The sequence below is a fragment of the Poecilia reticulata genome, linkage group LG2, assembly GCF_000633615.1.
Source record: "Poecilia reticulata strain Guanapo linkage group LG2, Guppy_female_1.0+MT, whole genome shotgun sequence".
NCBI classification, from domain to species: Eukaryota; Metazoa; Chordata; class Actinopteri; order Cyprinodontiformes; family Poeciliidae; genus Poecilia; species Poecilia reticulata.
In genome coordinates this window covers 7,067,809-7,087,166 of record NC_024332.1, presented here as the reverse complement: position 1 = coordinate 7,087,166, position 19,358 = coordinate 7,067,809, and the positions used below count along the sequence as shown (strand labels likewise).

At 39.2% G+C, this 19,358-nt stretch overlaps 1 protein-coding gene across 1 annotated transcript in view; it reads right to left on the bottom strand.

Annotated features, from left to right (window-relative positions):
* Positions 1-19,358, bottom strand: part of LOC103474116 (bone morphogenetic protein receptor type-2) — a 34,395-nt gene that overhangs the window by 6,085 nt on the left and 8,952 nt on the right. Inside the window, exons 2-8 of the mRNA XM_008424862.2 lie at positions 11,439-11,624; positions 10,928-11,107; positions 8,778-8,885; positions 8,433-8,524; positions 4,767-4,997; positions 3,118-3,232; positions 312-472 (exon numbers count right to left, since the gene is read on the bottom strand). Coding sequence (XP_008423084.1) covers positions 312-472; positions 3,118-3,232; positions 4,767-4,997; positions 8,433-8,524; positions 8,778-8,885; positions 10,928-11,107; positions 11,439-11,624 — 1,073 coding nt within the window. The remainder of the gene's footprint in view (positions 1-311; positions 473-3,117; positions 3,233-4,766; positions 4,998-8,432; positions 8,525-8,777; positions 8,886-10,927; positions 11,108-11,438; positions 11,625-19,358) is intronic.

Here is a 19,358-nt window from a genome sequence, read left to right as displayed (position 1 = left end):
TGTTTAACTTTTTCAATTAAATTAACTTTTCAATGATGCTGAAAATAATTGAAAAGTGAAGTAGGGTTTCGCAGCAGAACTTTCTAAAACTCTTCCCATAATTTTTCCCAAATTATCTGACTATAATAAGACGGTTGGCACTTGGCAGCTCTCTCTTTCTATTTGCTGACAGTTGTTAGGCCAAAATGGCAGCTCAGACATGACTCACGCTGCATCGTCTACACAAGAAAAACAACCAAAATACATTCTCAAAGCGCAGCTCCTGCCACGACAAACACAAAACTCAGCTCTTCCTCCTCCCAAACGCTCACCTCGCTTATAGCGGCGTTCTCCTCCTCTCCGTGGCGCGCTGGCCTGTTCCCCGTCAGCTTCATGGACAGGCCAAAATCGATGATGACACACGTGCCGTCGGCCTTGACCAGGACGTTCCTGCTGTTCAGGTCCCTGTGGGAAACGGCTGGCTTGTACAAATCTGCGGCGAGAAGAGCGAAGTGAATTGTTTTTTTGTTTTGTTTTTTCCATTTAAAAACTTATTTTATTACTTCCTGGAATAACCTTGACTGTCAATATTGACTGCTGATTTTTCCTGCCCAGCAGAGGGCGCAGTGAAGCAGCCACAGCAGCTGTGTGTTTCCTGGTGGGGGAGGATGACAAATGTACCAAAGCCTGAGAGATTCAGCTGTTAGCAGCTCCTCTCTCCCTTATCTGCCCATCACTTCAGCTTCCTCCCTTCTCTCCCCGTGTGTGCCCAACACTCAGCCTCTTTTTATTAGTTAGCCATCTGCACAAGCAGGCTATCAGTGCACTTTCATCCCTTGTCAACTTCTGAGCCCATTTGATGTGTATCTGTGCCGATGAAGAGACAAGAGCTCTACGCAGCTGTTGAGACTGAGATTTTGCGACATGCCGAAGAGGACAAAAAAAAAAAAAAAGACTCGTTTGGTCGTCCAATCGGCCTCCTGGGAGATACTTCTTCACACGCTCTGGGTTGAAGCTATACTGTGTCCCTTTCCTCATGCATTTTGCTCACGGAGGCAAGCTTGAGGCGAGTCTATAAATACCCCTCGACTGGGCGTGCTCACAGTGTGTTTGTCAAAATACAAGTATGCGAATTTTACAGGATAAACAGAGCCATGTGGAGCCGTGGTCAAAGAGAGGACGACCTCTGTCGGGGCTCAGCACCGTGAAAGTAGGAGTTATTCTTACTTTGCAACTTTAAAAATCATAAACTTTTAGGTTTTTCACTAGGATTTTAACAAACAAACACAAAGTAAAGCAAAGAGAGTCTGTTAGAGGTTGCAAAAGACCTGAGACCAGGGTAGATGTAGGGCTATTCAATTTACTTCTGAATATATAAATAAATCAAAATTTGACTCATTTGTCTTATTTTATCTGACAAGATGTTAAAGGTCTATGTTAGGAGCATCTACTGTGTTGAGATTTGATCCAATAAGCTGAACATGTAACTGCTTGGCAATAATCACAACACTACAAATAGACAATATTGTGCAGTCCAAGGCAGAGGGTCACCTTCCAGTGAAACAATGACTCGAACATTCAGATAGAGCCACAATTGAATAGTTTCTAATCAAAGAAAACTCGTGTGTTAGGATGGTCCAGTCAAGTCTAAATCTAATTTAAAATCGATGTTTACTTACATTCTCAATCCAATAGGACATATATATATATATATATATATATATATATATATATATATAACTGTTTATTCAAAAACAGTTACACTTTCTCTTCCAGTTTTGCTTTATTTCAAGTGTACCAAGATATTTGTACTATAAGTTAGACTAAAAATAGTTGGTAAAGTGTTGTGGTTTTGCAGTGGAAAGCCCTATAGTAAATAGATAATCTTCTCCTTGTCATGTCTTAAACTGAAACATCATACTAGGATTTTTTTTGCCAACCAAATCTTAGCCAAAATTCAGAAGCAATGTAATAAACCCCCCACCCCAAAAAAAAACAAACAAATATAATTCTCAATCCTGCTGTAGGAGTTAGGAGGCTAAGTAGCGAATTAGAAGACAGTCACTGCTAAACAGAAGCATTGACGGATTGATCAAGACTTCACTGATAGTGCGCCTTTCTTATTGGCATTGACTGAGCAAAGCTAGACAACTTGATTTAACTTCCCTGGGTTATGAGTCTACAGATGTAATTGTTGCTGCTCATCAATCTCGAGAAGGTTATAAGGACACTTTAAAGTTCGTCTTCATTTTCTAGAGAAAACCTGGACCAAAAGCCCTACTGCTGCCTTTTAACCTTGAATACTAAGATTTTTATTTTTTTTGCATTCTAAGTGACTGAAAAGCTAGATGAACAGAAGACATGTTGCAAAACAAGAGTGATTCAATATTCCTCAGTAATTTAAGTGACTAATAAGATCAAATACAAGGTGCTTACKTCAAGGTATTGCTTCCAAAAGCTACTGAGTCATGACATAGCTTTTACCACCGACAATGGCCCGCCCATCCATCCATCCATCCATCCATCCATCCATCCATCCATCCATCCATCCATCCATCCATCCATCCATCCATCCATCCATCCATCCATCCATCCNTCCATCCATCCATCCATCCATCCATCCATCCATCCATCCATCCATCCATCCATCCATCCATCCATCCATCCATCCATCCATCCATCCATCCATCCTTCCTTCCTTCCTTCCTTCCCTCCTTCCCTCCCTTGTCCCTAGTAGGGTCGGGAGAGGTGCTGGTACCTATCTCCAGCTAACGTTCCAGGCGAGAGGCGGGGTCACCCTGGACAGGTCGCCAGTCTGTCGCAGGGTAACACAGGACAAACAACCATGCACACACACACTCACACCTAGGGACAATCTGGAGAAACCAATTAATCTGACAGTCATGTTTTTGGACTGTGAGAGGAAACCGGAGTACCCGGAGAAAACCCACGCATGCACAGGGAGAACGTGCAAACTCCATGCAGAAAGACCGGGGCCGGGAATTGAACCCAGAACCATCTTGCTGCAAGGCAACAGCTCTACCAACTGCGCCACTGTGCAGCCGGCTCAAGCACTATATATACTAAATATATTGTTCAATTTTCTATTTCCATTGTGAGCAATGCCTTGAGGTTTACCTCCTTTAAAGAGCTCAGTGTGCAGGTACGCCAGGCCTCGAGTGACAGAATGAGCTAACCGGCAGCTGTTGACCCAGTCGTTGGTCTGGACGCTCAGGTAGTGACTCAACGAGCCCTGCAAAACAAGAACGAAGAACAAACGAGAAAAAAGTAATGTGTGGTGTATTGTAAAACTGTTTCCATCCCTTGAATTTTGAGACTGTAATTTATTGGTTACATCTCACAAAATGTTCTCTGAGAAAGCACTAAAAAAAAAAAAATCCTACTTCTCATCCTTCCTCAGAGGTAAAATAAGAATAGCAATGTGAATACTTTAGCTATGGACTTTATGTCTTCAGCAATAATTAAAACTTCCAATATAGCATTGCAGCTAACACCGTTTCCGGCTCTACTCTTTTAAAACACCATCTGATGTAATCTCAGCAGATGACTATTTGAGCTCACGTAAAAAACAAACAAAAAAAAATTTTTAAAACTAATTCCACATTTGTAAAGCTTATCTTGTGCTTTGACCTCAGTGGAGAGCAGCTACATTTTTTACATGGGAAGACATGAACAAAGTATTTCATCAAGAATCTGAAAAGAACATTCACAGGATCTTGAGTTGTACAGCCGAAAAGGAACGAGATTCAATTATAAAAGATGATAATGGTGTGCGAAAACACCAGAACTAATGGTGAGTTTTAATAATTTCCTTCCTGAAAGTCCCAATATTTTATTTCTAAAATCAATCACAATGTGGTTCCTGCATCTGTTAGTGAGGAAAATTGTATTAGATTCAGTTTAGATAAATTAGCTAAATAATTCACTTGAATGCATTAGGCGTTCCAGTCTCCTGTCCTGGCTTGCACTGTGTTACCATGGTGATGCGCATTATAATAATAACTATGAAAAGGCATGAACTCCTTTTCATGTGCCGGGTGGCATTAGCAGACTTGTAATTAGCTTCAGGTTTGGACAGAAAACATTTCGGCTGGTACTTACCCTTATTATTATTATTATTCAGGAGTTCACTTTGCTATTTTGTCGCAATCTGATATTCGTTTTCTTTTTGTTTTTTTTATGCTCACCTATTGGGTCTGAGGATAGTTTTTTTTTGTCACATTCTGCAGACATTCCTGTATAACGTTTTTCTCACACTCCTGTGGGGCGTTGGGATAAACTAACAAAGGCAACTGGTCAAACTGGAAACTGCCACTCAGCGTTTTGACAAAAACTGTAAAAACTCAGTTTATAGATGCTTACCTTTAACCTTTTAGTAAAAGTTTGAAAATAACATATAGAATGCTTTACCTCCAAAGCTAGGTCTATATTATATACAATCTAATGGTCACCCCACTTTTCAGACAAAAAAATAATAAAGTCAGACTTGGCAGGTAAGGTTTTTTAAAGAGCAGTGATTGGCCAAAAAAATTGCAATTGGTGCACCAAAAAGTATTAAGTTATTTTCTAATTGCATTTATTTATTTACATTTTTCAGTCTTGACATCTCTTTAGCAGATTTTGGTACAACCAAGAACATATAAAAATAAAGGGAAAAAAAATTAATACAGGACGCTGCAAATAATACACATCTTGAGAGGAAATATTTTGCAGAGTAAAGCTTTTCATAATGCTTTATTAATCGCTTTTTTCCGCCCTGTACTCACATGTGGGTAGTAGTCCATGACCAGCAGGTATTCTGACCGGCCCTCAGGGCCCGTCCGCTCGTCGGCAGCGATGAACCGGGCGATGTTATCGTGCTCCAGGAGCGGCAGGCGGTAGATGGAGCACTCGTTGACGAAGTTCTGCCGATTGGCTGCTGTGAACACTTTGACGGCGACGGGCCGCTCGTCCAAAGAGCCGCAGTACACTGTGCCGTATCTGCCGCGTCCAATCAGCTGAAGAGAGAGAAGGGGGAAAAAAAAGGGAAAACAGACTATAAATAGATGTTTTACAATTTAAATCTTTTGAATTTCTAATCTAAAAAGAATAGGGCAAACAGGATCCTTCGTTGAAGACATATTCCCACACAGAGGTACACATGTGCTTGAGAAATACAGAGACCCAAAAGAACCAACAAAAAAATGACTCAAAATCTCAAGAGCGGTAAAAGCAATTATTAACAGACCGACAGTGAAGCATGTTAGCAAGCAGGCAGGGAGTAGGGAGATGGGAAATAAACTTAATTACAAAACAAACAACAGTTAAAATGGTTTTGAGTCAGTTCCAAATCATTCAATTAGTTTCCTGAATTAGCCAGAAGACTATTAGGGTTCAAACAGACTGCCTTAAAATGCCATCTGCAAGGGAACAGGGGAAGAATTCAGCAGTGCATTTACTTGTGTTTAACGTCTTCCACTGGACATTTATCTCTGGCTCAGAAAGACACAAAGCAAAACAATAAACCCTGTTTAGTCTGGGAGTAAGGGCTCCCCGCTCACGCCCCCTCAGCAGGCCACCGGTTTAATGCGAAAAAACATGTGTACACGATAAGGTACAAGGACGACGGCGTGAAACGAACGAAAATGAAAAACGTATCTCTCTCTCCGGCCCGAAAAGGATGTGAGGTAAAGCTAAAAGCAGCTGCAGCTGGTAGAAGCTCCAGCTTTAGAAGTAATCTACATCACTGTACTGTTCGCCATGTTGGTCAAAGCAGTTTTTATATTGATTTCAAAGCAGCCAAGGGAATCAAATGACTTCAGGACAGCTTTAGAACATGAAAGAAATGTTTGCTAAATACCAACAGTTGAATACATTTTCCAGAAGGCCAACAAGATATAACCCGCAGCATCTGCAAAGCTACAAGGAGACTGCTGAGTCACACGCTGAATATTTTAGAATGTTATCTGATAAAAATCAAGTTGGAACTCAGGCAGCCAGAGCCATGTTTGACTGCTTGAGTTCCGGGGCTGTACAGCTAGCTAAAATCCATAGGACGTAAACAAAATAACATACTTACAAGGAGCTTGAAATAACATGTTAAACTGTCCTACTTTTGCCCACACTAAATGATTTTCAAACATGAACAAGCTATGTGAAGTCACGTGAAATCATCTTTGACTAGGAAACCACTAAACATTCAGTTTGAGTTTTTTTTTAAGCCATTCAGAGTAAGTTGTGGTTGAGTTTTAGATTATTATTCTGGTTTTCTGTTCAAAATTCGTGGCTCAAACTTCACGTTTCCATTAAATATGAAACAGTTGAAATCACAAGTGAATAAGCTTGTTCATACATCATTAAAAACAATACTGCGCCATCATCCTCCTACCACTTCCTGTTGTCTTCTTTGTCGTTTCCACCAGTAGTAACATCCAGTTATTGATCATGTGACTCGTGTGATGCAAAAAAAAAAAGTGTTTCCATTGCAGTTTTGCGAAATACACAAATTTCGATATGGTCAAAAAACCACCTCATCATAGCGCAAAAACTTATTAAAAATTGACGTTTTTCCATTAAGCAAATTTACTTTTGGAATTCCAATTTGCGCAATTTGATTGTTAATGGAAAAGCAGCTACTGAGCACCACCTTGTTTTAACTGTTGGTATGATATTTATCAATAAAACTGATTTGCATTTATGCCAAGACCAGCTGAATATACGTCTCTTTAACTGCAGTGTTTTTTTACATCTTTGTATGGTGGTGTTACAGTGCCACCAGTTGGCCCGGCATAACTACTACAACCTATTCAATTCTGTCGTTTTTAACCCACGTTTTTCTTTTTCAAGTTTTCAGTTAGTTTATAGATATATATTGTTTTAAAACCTTGGTATGGCTTGGTATCTGTATGCAGTCCATGCCTCATTCTGAAGTAATTTTTTTTTTTTATCAAATTTTTGTCTCATAAAAATAAATAAATAAATAAAAAGAAATCAAATCATTCAGATCAGAATTTAATGCCAGGTGTGTCTAAAGTTTTTCATTGGCAACTGAAATAACTAAGATGCATGTAAAAGCCCCATTTTTTACAGTCTCGGACTTCTGGTCAATTAAATCAAAGTAAATTAAATTAAAAATGATACCATACCATACCATACCAACTTTATTTATAAAGCACTTTAAAACAACCACAGCTGATACAAAGTGCTGTACATTAAAACACAGCATAATAAAAAAAATAAAAAACTCTTACAGTTTAAAAACAAAAACATACACTCTAAAACTAGATCCCACAGGAGTTAAAAGCCAAGTAAAATAAATGGGTTTTAAGACGAACTTTAAAAGTGGACAGTGAAGGGGCCTCTCTGACCTGCAAAGGCAAGTCATTCCATAACTTAGGACCTATGACAGAGAAAGCCCTGTCCCCTCTGAGCTTCCTCCTGGATCTTGGTACCTCCAAGAGCAGCTGATCTGCTGACCTGAGTGACCGATAGGGTACGTAGGGGTGAAGAAGCTCAGAGAGGTAAGCCGGGGCAAGATTATGCAGTGATTTAAAAACAAACAAAAGAATTTTAAAATCGGGTCAAACACAATCACCTCTGTTTTGTTTTCATTACAATTTAAAAAGTTCAAGGCCAACCAAGATTTAATATCACCAAGACATGCCAGGAGATGTTTTATAGCTAATTTTCAAATCAATTTCAAGAAAATACATACATTTTTAGGGAGTCTAAATTGTGGAATGAGACTTTTAAGACTCATTAGAAACAAATATAAGGGATACAAAAGAAATTTTAGTGTACTGGTTATGTACAGACAAAGCAAGCTGTCCAGTTTTAGAAATGTGAGCCCCCCTCTTCCACAAAAAGCAAACCCATATAAGAAACCTAAATAAGTCTTTGTCTGCCTCTATTGTCCCTGTGGCTGAATATCATCCAGACTGTATTGGCTTCCTATCACAACACGAGTCCGGTTACTCCCATATCAGGTTGTCAGGATCTGGTGTTGGTAAAAGCAAATTCCTATTTTTACACGCCTGACCCGTCATACGTATCATCCTGCCATGATCGGATGATAAAAGTCACATTGAAACGACAGAAGCAACCGTAGACCTTGATGTATTTTGGGTTTATTTCTGTCTCTGCGTCTTTGGTTTCCCTTTTAAGCATTCCTTACTCTCTGAAGACATGTGAATAAAAAACAAAACATAGCCCTTCTCTATCAGTAATAAGAGAATTTGCTCTTTATAAACAGAACCTGGTTGAAATTCAGATGATATTGAATGCAACTCAGACTTTTATTCTAACAGAAATCTCAAGATGTCTTCAAGGCTACATTCATAGATCTCTTTTATTAGTCCAAAACATCTTTATGGGAGGGTCATCAGATGAGGTTGGTCTTAAATCTAGGTTTTTAGAGGGTGGAGATGATGAAAACAGTTAGTTTGGACACTAACCTCCAGCAGTTTGAGATTGTCAAGGTCCAGTGAGCTCTCAGAGCCGGCAGCCTCCATCATGTTGAGGTTGTGCAGCCCTTGTTTGCCATTTCCTGTTAATACAGACACATGTTTTTTTTTTTGCAAAAGATTTTGAAAATGATCCATTGCTTTTACTCAACTTCACAATAATTCACTGGTTTGAGTTGAACCATTACATGAAATACCAATAATTTAGAAGCCAGAGGTATGAATACCTTTGCAAAAGACTAACTCCTTATGTGACTAGAATTGAAATGCAACCAAAATCATTCAGATGGCCCTGAAAAAAATCGATCTTCAGAGCTAGGCTCCATGGTAACTCACTGTGCATCATGCGGTAACCAAAGAAGGCTGCTACGGCGACCACAACCAGCAAGGAGACTGTTGCCAGGGCGATAGTTACTGTCTCTTCGAGGCGCAGCGTTCCATGGGCTGCAAGCAGGAAACATGACAAAACACAAATCCAAATCACACCGTTGACTTCTTGCTAAGAGAAGCACAATGTTCTGATCTGTACGTTGTTGTCCAGAGACAACGGTTTGATTCATTATTGATGACCTCTAGAGCTTGAGGGCAGCTATGATTGATGTTCCAGCATATGCATGCATGTAGACACTGGCTTACACACACACATATAGGAGTTGACAAGGCTCCCTTAACGTCTTAACATCTCTTGGCTTCTAATCAAAACAACGGAGTCAGAATAAACACAGACATATACACCGATGTTCCTCCATCGCGCTGCAGAAGACTGTTTAGAGCTCCAGGAAAACACACGGCGCCTAGAGTCTCATATCAAAACAAAGTAGGCAAATATACAAAATGGTTTATGCGCGCAGTTCACATGACAACACTTTTTACCACTCTGCATTTCATGACAAACCTTAAATATAATGTCCGACTTTTTTAAAACGACTACATTAGGAAACAATAGTTTAAAAAAAAGAACATATTTTTATATCACGATTATTCAAAGGCATCTCAAGCTGCTCTATACAAGTGCAGATGAAGATTTTCTTTTATTAATACTGCATCTTTTTATATTAGTGAAAGTCTAGGAGCTTTAAATGAGTAATCTGTGACTTCTGTTTACTTTGAACGAATATACAGTGTGACACAGCCCCACCAAATCTCCATAGCAACCAATGGATGCCAGTTTGAAAGGCATATTGATGAATGTGTTGATAGATAGTTGGATGGTGAGGTTGACAAGTGGGTGGATATGAAAGCTTAATAATAGAATATGGGATTTTGTGTTTCTATATGTATCAATATCTGAAAAATACTTAAAATTCCAGACATTTCTATAAACACGGCAATTTAAAGAAACATCTCTGCGGGTGATGTAAAATCAGGTTATTGGATAAGGATCTAAAACAACAGGAAGACTTCACCAGATACAAAAATCAACTTTCTTTCTAAATCCAATAGAAACCCTGCGAGGTGAGCTGACCTGATGAGAGGAATTTACTTCAAGAAGGAGGAAACTAAGTATTATTCTAAAAGTAAACATTACAGTCAGAAAAGATAATTAATCCTCTAGTTATGCTGGTTCTTCACCGGTAAAGTGTTTCTGTGTTACTGTGCTACTCCGATTACCCAACCCTAAAACCATCATCCATGAGCTTTGTTTTCAGATCACTCACACAGACATTTCCTACTTAGCTAGGAATCTGCCAAGACACGTCAGGAGTTAATCCGCCACGAACCAGAAACGGGATTTAAAAATTCAGGCACAAATGGCATTAAAATTTCACAGATTAATCAAAGACGATCCAATTTAATTATTCGCCGCTAACTCCTTACTTTCCCTCGTTATCTGCTGGTGCGGCAGAAGCAGCCACCGACACGCTCCCACTGTCTGTCTGCAGACAGCCAGAGCAGACGCTGTGTAATCCCTGGAATGCAGTAGGACGGCATGGATGGCGGGAGAGCGTGTCTGCAGAGGAGATGGGCCGGTGCTGACACCGCCCTGATCTCGCCACACACCGTGCTTTCATTCACAGGTGCGGCGCAGGTAAAAATGGGAAAAAAAAAACCAACTACTAATAACAATATGTCTGTTAGCTGCTTGACAACTCACTGACTGATTTCAACACAACTCTCACTTGGTCTTAGTGGACTGCAACCCGAGTAAAATGGCTGAAAATCAGTTCAACAAAAAAAATAATTCACACACCCTCAACTTTTTCACTATTTTGTCACTTTAGAACAAGAAACGTCAATATAAAAGTGCATAAGCATCTATTAGAATGTCCTAGTTGAAGTCCAGACATGAATCTCAGTGGCTTGTGAAGAAATGACGCATATAAATTCCTAATAAAATACGTTGAACTTTAACATCAAAAACAGAAAAGTGGTAAAACTGCTTGTGCACTGCCCCGCATGAAGAACAGGGAAGCGGATTAAAGCAGCCGTGAAACGAATGAACAAACGCGCCCCGTGTTAGTCGGCTTTTGTGTGCGTGTCCTCACTGAACGGCTGCGGAGGCGTGGGGCTCGGCACTGGGAAGTCCTCCGTGAAGTTTACGTTGCACATGTCGCTGCCGCAGCAGCAGAAGTGGTACGTTCCATTTTGGATCAGAGGTGGCAGGCTGGTCACCACACAGCGGTCGTCATGGCAGCCATGGTTATCAGCAAGGTGACTCCAGCAACCTGAGACAAGAAAAATTGCGATCTTTGAACTTTAAAAAATAAAAACCCCAAAAACTATCATTTGATGGGCCCCAAACTAGAACACAATAAATAGCAGTAACACTTAATTGGACATTTAGATAGATTAACCATTTCATTTTTGTTTCTATAAAACAGTTTCATATCTTCCCTTTCACACAGCCAATTCAAACCATGACTTTAAATTAACTGATTGACCTTAAAGTTCAGGGTTTTTCTATTAAACTCGGACTTTCATTTGGTGATTTGAAACAGCAAAGTGTGACAACAAACAACAGAAGAAGAAATGTGTAGGAGAAAACTTGGTTATTACCTTGTTTGACCAGCTGTAATTCACCAGGCGGGGTTTTCTCCCACAGGCCAAAGCAGTGCTTGCCCTTGGCACATCGGATGGTGGTGTTCTCTGGGGAGACCCTGCCTTCACCCTCTGCCACTCGCTTGACCTCCCACTGCGGCAGCTGGTCCGTGAAGGCACACTCCCTCTCCTCACCCTGTGCAGCTGAAAACACACAAAATAAGGTATTTAAGTACCATCTTCGTTCTGAGGGGTGAACCTGACAGGATCTTGGTCTTAAAGTGGAGTTGAGAAGCTCTGATGAGACTTTTTTTATTTACTTTTTTTTTTTATCACTGGCGCTCGACCAAATTAAGTTTGTCTAAACTGCATGATCGTTCCACAAGTCAATTATCTGACTTGGGAAGATAAGCTCATGAGACACAAGGTGTGTTTTCTTTACAAATGTGCACAAATTTTGTCGATATCCTGCTGTCGTCTCTTATTCCATTAAATAAGAAACGCAATTAAAATCACATGTGAATAAGTTTGTTCACACTGTAAGTATTAAAAAAAAAAAAACATGCCACACCCTCATCCTCCTTCCACTTCCTGTCATCTTGTCCGTCGTTTCTGGCAGTAGTAACATCTGGTTTTTGATCATGTGATGTTTCTCCTTTGTGGTTTTGCAAAATACGCTGATTTTGATACAATCGAAAAACCTACAGAGCTCATCTGGAGACAAACGATGGCCACAACTTAACTCGAAGGAATGACTCATTTATTTAGTGGGAACAAATCGTTTCATTTGTGGGAACGGCTCATTTACTTTATGGGAACAACTTTTAGATAACAAGTCTAACTTGTGGCCACGAATTAAACAAGTTGTGGCCATGAATTAAGTTGTGGGCACAAGTTAATAACCACCTCATCCTGTTCAAAAACTTAATCAAAAATGTGATTTATTATAATTTTTTTTAATGGGCATGTTTCCTTAAAGACCATAAAATCTGTGGAATTCAATAGAAACGCAGCTACAGGTTATTCTAAATGTTTGCTTCATTCATGGACTTTGTTAGAATAGTAAAATCTTCCATGCCTTTCCAATGTTGTTTGGAAAGTCAAACTACCTCAATTTAATAGGTTAGACTTTGTAGTTCATTTATAATTCATACCCATTAGTTTTTTTTTTATTACAAAATGAAATAAGCAAATTCAAGCAGCATTACATCAATACCTGAAGGTGGGCTGTAGACATGGAGGGAATTTATTTAACTCAACTCAATGAACGTAAATAGAATCACAATAATTCTCCAAGATGGATTCAAATACATCTCATTTTCTGAAGCAACTGCACCGCCGCTCATCGATACAGGAAGAATTCACAGATGAAAACCAACTATGTGCCCATTACAGCTGCTGCCTCTCACGAACCCGAAGATCAATAGAAAGCCCATTAAACTCCAGCCTGAAGGACATAACATTCACACAGACAGCAGGAGGAACGGCAAGCACATATATAAAGTCACCACCTTAATGAATTTAACTGGTTTACAGCCTGACAAACACAATAAAAACACTTCTATGCTAAAGTATCCGTAACCTTGGACCATTTTACATTTTTTTCCCACATCGCAACGCCAAACATAAATAGATATGATAGACAAGATCAGATCTGGTCTATCTGATGCACAGTTGTAAAGTGGAAGAAAAATGCTACGTGTTATTTTTCTTCCAAAAAAAATCTTTGCTCATCCCAAAATATTTGGACCGGAACTAGTGTCTCCCAGCAAATATTGTGATAAACAATAATATTGTTGTTCTGAGGCCATTTCCAAGTAATATATTGATAATGGCAGCATAATAATGCAAGCCTGCCCTCTCAAAGACAAATAAATTAAATGTTAATTTTGTGAAGAACATTTAACACTAGAACTCGAAGATATTTTAAATATCCAAAATAAACCAATAAATAAAACAGAAATAAAAATCACAACCGAAATGTCAAATAAAATGGATTATGAAGTTTCTGTAAACATTTCCCTTTTTAAAACATTAATGAGAATGGAAATTATCAAGCTCATTTTAATTTATCATGCTTCAACCTGAAGAGCCCTAATTGGTTAATGGAGTCCACCAAAAGTTAATATTAGCAAACATGCCGTGTGTCTTGATCTTTATTTGCGATGAATTGTGTGAACCATGAATTATTTTCGCAATTACGAGCTGCATTGCGTCGGTATCTCACCTCAAATCCCAATAAAATGTTAACATTTACTTTTGTGACCTGACTACATATGGCAAAGTTCCAATTGCATGAATACTTTTGGAATTAAGTCCAACTTTCAGTTTTGACTGAAAAGATGGAGCCAGTTGTGAAATCACACATCTGGGCGACTGACGCGCCACGCCAGGAAGAACTCGTCTGAATTTCAGAGAGTGTGTATATGTACACAGCGTGTGTTGTGGGTAATTTCAGATGAGAGAAACATGATGTGCCAGTTTGCTTCCCTTACTCCCAACTCCTCCCTGTCCTCCATCCGGGAGAGGCGCTGAGAGCAGCGGGGGGAGGGCGCCATGGGGTTAGTTCCAAAGAGGGAGGAGGGACAAGGGTGGCTGTGCCCTGTCCAAGGTCAAGCTAGCCTGTGTGAGCAGAGGTTGAGGCAGTGGAGTGGTAGTTTGGCTGGGCATGGAGCCAGCTTTCCTCCTCTGTTCTCATGAGAAGATAAAGCTGTCAACCCCTGGCTACTGTAGGCCTCGGCCAGCAGCTGCCCTCAACCTGTAAGCCCCCTTACTGCTCACTGTCCTGCCTGAGTACCTGACTCTGTCTGTAGGGGGGGCTGCTGAACATACACCTCCACAGCCGATAATAGATTATAAAAAAGATGGGCGGAATTGGCTCTTTTCAGCCGAGTCGATTTCCTCGCTAGATCAGGAGAAACATTTCTGATCTCAGAGTAGTGTTATTTTCACCTCAGTTAACATTGAATCTGAAGATGAAAGAGAATCGAATATTAGACAGTCTTCTAATGCCTCACTAAGCACATTGGTATGTGCATTATAGATGTTTCAGCCAGAGTAAAGCTGAACTAAGCAGAATTTTAAGTCATACTCCAACACAAATTCTACTGATGCTGTATAATTAGGGGTGTGCATTTATCATATCGTTTTTCATTATGGTGAAAAATTACTCCGGAGAATTTGGTTTTATTGTGACAATAAAAAAAAAAAAATTAATGTTTGGAAATGCCAAAAACTGGCTGTAATGTTGGAATTCTTTTTTTTTTTTCTCTGCTTATTGTTCCATTAAAAATCAGCTATTGGAATTGCCTTGTTTCCATCAAGTGACTTTATTTCCTAAATATCAAATTGTTCAATATGGACGATGAAAATGCAGCTAAAAACATTGTAATACATTTTAAGTAATCACCCACCTCTATAGTTGTGAAGGGAAAAGAAAAAATATTTAGTTTGTTTTACTCTATGCCTAAATAAAATCAAGTGCAATCAAACCAACATTGAACATCATCTTGAATGCACCGTCGTTTCTATGGTGAAGCGTTGTAGTGAGAGCATGAACATGGAACTAACAGTTRATCAACAGATGGATAAAAGTTGATACAGGGAGGTGTGTTTGTCGCTTCCTACTGACAAACACTGAGATTTGTGGTTGTAAGGTGACAAAAATGAGCAAACGTTCAAGCAGTATGAATATTTTTGCACTATGCATCTTAAACATACGCCTGCAGACAAAGGAGCTCCAGCAGCGGCAGATTTCCTGTGAAACGTGCCACTTGAAGAAACTATTAGAAATCTGCAGACAATAGCAGTGCAATCCTAGACCAAGGGCGTGTGGTTCCAGTTTTTCCTTCCTCCAAGTAGCTCTGTGAACCGAACCCTCTTTTCCCCTCTCTCTCCATCGTCTTCACTCGAGTTACACTTTAAAGACTGCATTCAAATTCTCCTTGAGCTTTCTTTAAAGCCCCAAAAAAGAAGAAAGCGTAGCTTTAAGGACACGGCTGCAATGGATTTTTAACATAAAAGCAATCAGTACTTACATTTCGTCCTAACTACGACAATAAAAAAGCTTTAATGAACCGCTACAAGTCATAAATGAACGCAATGGTAAAACTGGACCAACTGCCTTCACTTAACACAACCTGACCTACTGTCTTCATTCATTCACAATGCATTCTCTGTTCATCTTTACTTAAATGGTTGATCTAAAAATGGAAAATATAGTAACAGAGTGAGACTGTTTGTGGTAAAATACCATTGCAGCCTTCTGTACTGTGCTGACGAGCATGTAGACGTCTTCAACGCAGTTTTGATTGACATCTTAATAAATTAACTGTCTTATAAGTCAGACTAACACATGTGAGGATGATAAAAAAAATACAAAAAATACCGAGGTTGTAGCCAAGGTGGGTAGTTCCTTATTTGGACCTGGTTCAAACAGTAATTTTACCTGTCTGCACAGGCATAATTTGCAAAGTTTGTCCTCCACCTCCATCCTTTGCCAGTACACCCAATATACTTTATAGTAACATTTAATATATTCAGCTTCATTTCTTGAAATTTTAATTAAGTGGTAAGTTTGAAGATTAAAGTATTTTCTTTTAAATACACAACCATTACTGTGATGAATTTAGTACTAAAGCTTGATGTGCCAAATGTAGTGCCTTTTCTGTTCTGCTCTGCTAAAGTGTCTCTAGGAGCAAAACAGGCAGAGATTAGCTGTGTAATTAGCCGCGTTATCGACCATGGTAGCCACTAGACCATGGCTGACTACTGATAAAAAAGATATTACAGTCAAGTTTTGAAAACAGAATTTTCCCATCATTACAATAGTTTAAAATCCTTTCAATAAGCAGTTTTACTTGAAAGAACAACACATTGCTGCTGAGGCAGAAATATATATTAGGTGATTATTCAAGTCAGACTAATTTACTAGCTAATATCCACTTGTTTTATTTTCACTGATACCCTACAGGARACAGAAAAAGGGTTTATTAAAAAGTATATTGACTCGAGTAGCAAATGAACACTACGGACTAAATTCAGTCCATGTTTAATGTTTTTAATGCAGTCTATTAAGTAGTATTTGGAATAACAATTGCTTTTCTGTTTCAATTAAAATCAATTAGATCATATACATGTAATTTTTGATGTAAAAACAAAATATTTAGATATTTTCACTCAGGCTTATATTGTGAGAATCTGATACTGGTCTCTATTCATGACAGGCAATGAGACATTAGTTGGGCTATAACTTCTTATTTTCGTCTTCTTTTTTTCAGGGATCGCCACAGCACGCAGTCATCCTCCATTTACTTGTGATATATACATAAAGTTGCTAATAATACCGTTGCTAAATCAATTGATTAGTTTATTTACTCACTACAAACACATTCTTACAACACTTACTCTACATGACTGAACTGTATAGAATGTTAAAAATAGCATACTCTTAAAGCTAATCTATTATTTTAGCCAAAGAACCTGATAACTAAGGATGCCATTACCATTGTCCACTAGTTTAACTATAAACTGCATTTGTGCTTAATAATAAGCCAAAATCACTTTGATAAATACTGCAAGTACAGTAAGAGTGGCAATCACTCAACCTGTGGTTGAGTGATTTCTACAATGTGAGTTCTTTGTAAAAAAAAAAAAAAAGTTTTCTGGACTTATGGAAAGATCACGTCCATCATGGTTAAATTTATTTTTTCAATGCTGGTGAATGTGTGGACATGGGCTGTACAGGAGGAACTCCCATAGGAGAGAGGAGAAACAAAGGAATAATAGACGCAGCACGACAGAAGGAAGTGCAGGGCCTGCGACAACACCCACAGATCGCAAGGCAAACACGGAGACGTCGCATGCAGGGCTGGAAAAACTAACTCTTTTCAGCAGCGACTGCTGACATTACCTTTTAACGATTGGCGTTTGAGGCTGTGAAATGAATTCCATAGATGCCGCTCTGTCAGCGACGCCTCCGAGACAAACCACAACACACAGCAAAGAATGAACTTTTGATAAACCCCCCACCCGCAAAATGATCTAAAACCAGATTTTTAAGATTTCATTCACAGCCTTTAAATGTGATTTTTCTGCATTACCATTAAACAAGACTTCCTTAGAAACAATGCCAAATGAGCAATAGGCATCAGATGACCAAACAATAACTTATGTAAAGAGCTGTTTAACCTTTCATCCTGCAATAAAACACCCTCACTGTCTCCCTAACCCTTTAAACTCCCAGACTTCAAAGCCTGACCTTCTGTGAGATGGAAATAACATTATGACACACACCGACTGACATGCAGCACATTAAATAGTTTCATTGTGCCAACGTGCTTGCACATAAGTGCACACAAGACAAATGGAGAGCACCGTCTTACCACAAGGCAGGTTCATTGATTTCCGTTTCCTCTTTGTTCTTCGGGGTTGTTCAGACCTGGCACTAACATGATTCCTGAGTGTTTCGATCAGATGTGGAAAATTGAATTAGATTCTCGCTCTAAAGACTTTAGACTTGACTTCGACTCACATTCTAAAAACTTGAGGCTCCATTTTGACTCGCTTTGTAAAGGCTGGGCCTGACTGACTAGTGAGACTCAGACTCGTGCTCTGAAGAAGCAAGGCATCAGACTTGTACAGTGAAGATTGAAGTCTTCAATTATGTTTAGTTCACACAGAAAAAATTTTATGCTGATTTTGTCCAAATTTCACCCTGCAGACAATCTCAATGATGTCCGGATTATCAGGGTGCTATAATATCATCTGAAGAGATATTCCTGCTGTGTGGTGTTAAGAGTGATCTTGACAGCTTGGAAGGATGTCAGGGCCACGCCGATCTAAAAATCGAGAATATTGAACATATTGAATTGGCCCAATATGAGAGTATGTGTGTTGTTTACTCTGAACTCATGTTTGATCAAGAGGTTTTACAAGCTTTTCTGTCTGACATATGAGAGTTGGTGAGTTGCTACTGCCATGTGACTTGACATTACAAAGACTCAAGACAAAGACTCGGGCTCCAAAGACACAAGACTGAAACCCATGCTCCAATGTCTCAAGACTTGACTTGGACTATTGCTTTAAACATTTAAGATCTGACCTTACTTCATAAGTTTGATTTCAGTAAGATGTCCTCTAAAGAGTCAGGACTGAACTTAGATTCTTGCTCTAAATGCTTGCAAGTTGTTTAGACTTGAACTCCAAAGGCTTGAGACTTAGTCCAGACTTTTAAGTTTGGGACTGGAGTCTTTTCAACAATCTCACATAAGGGGAGAAATCAAGTTTTTCCTTGTGACTGCACTTTTGTGTCGACTCGGCTTTTTGTCTTTTCCTACTTAATGTTCGATCAGGATAACAGGATGGACTGCTTACACCTGACAGTATGCTTACAGCATCTGTATTTGTCTCACATAGATTTGTAGTAAATCTCTCACCTGAAACACAGTGAATGTGGAGGGTTGCTGCTTTGGCATCACGAGATACATGATAAATCTTTTAGGAGAAACATGCACACATCTAGAACTCACAATTCTAGATGTGTGCATGTTATTTGCTCCTGCTCAATTATGTTTGTGTCACGGTAAAAAAAAAAAAAAAGTGGGAAGAAAACAATTATGACAGCTTCCCATTCAGACTGCTAAAAAAAAAAAGTGGATAGAGGTGTGGTGAAGTTGGATCCTGGCGCAGACTGTAGAATGTACGCCTTAGGTTGAAGCAGATATTTACTGAGGAAGGAACTATAAAATTCCAGCAGGAGACACGAGGGGAATTGAATAACAGCAGTGGGGCTAATGACAGGCGAGGTAACAGAAGAACTAGGAAACAGACATATTCTTTGGGTTTTATGTTGTTTTGATTCTACCATCAATGCATAGATTAGTAAGTAACAGATTACAATGAATGGGATGATTAAAAGAATGAGTGTTTCTTTTAATA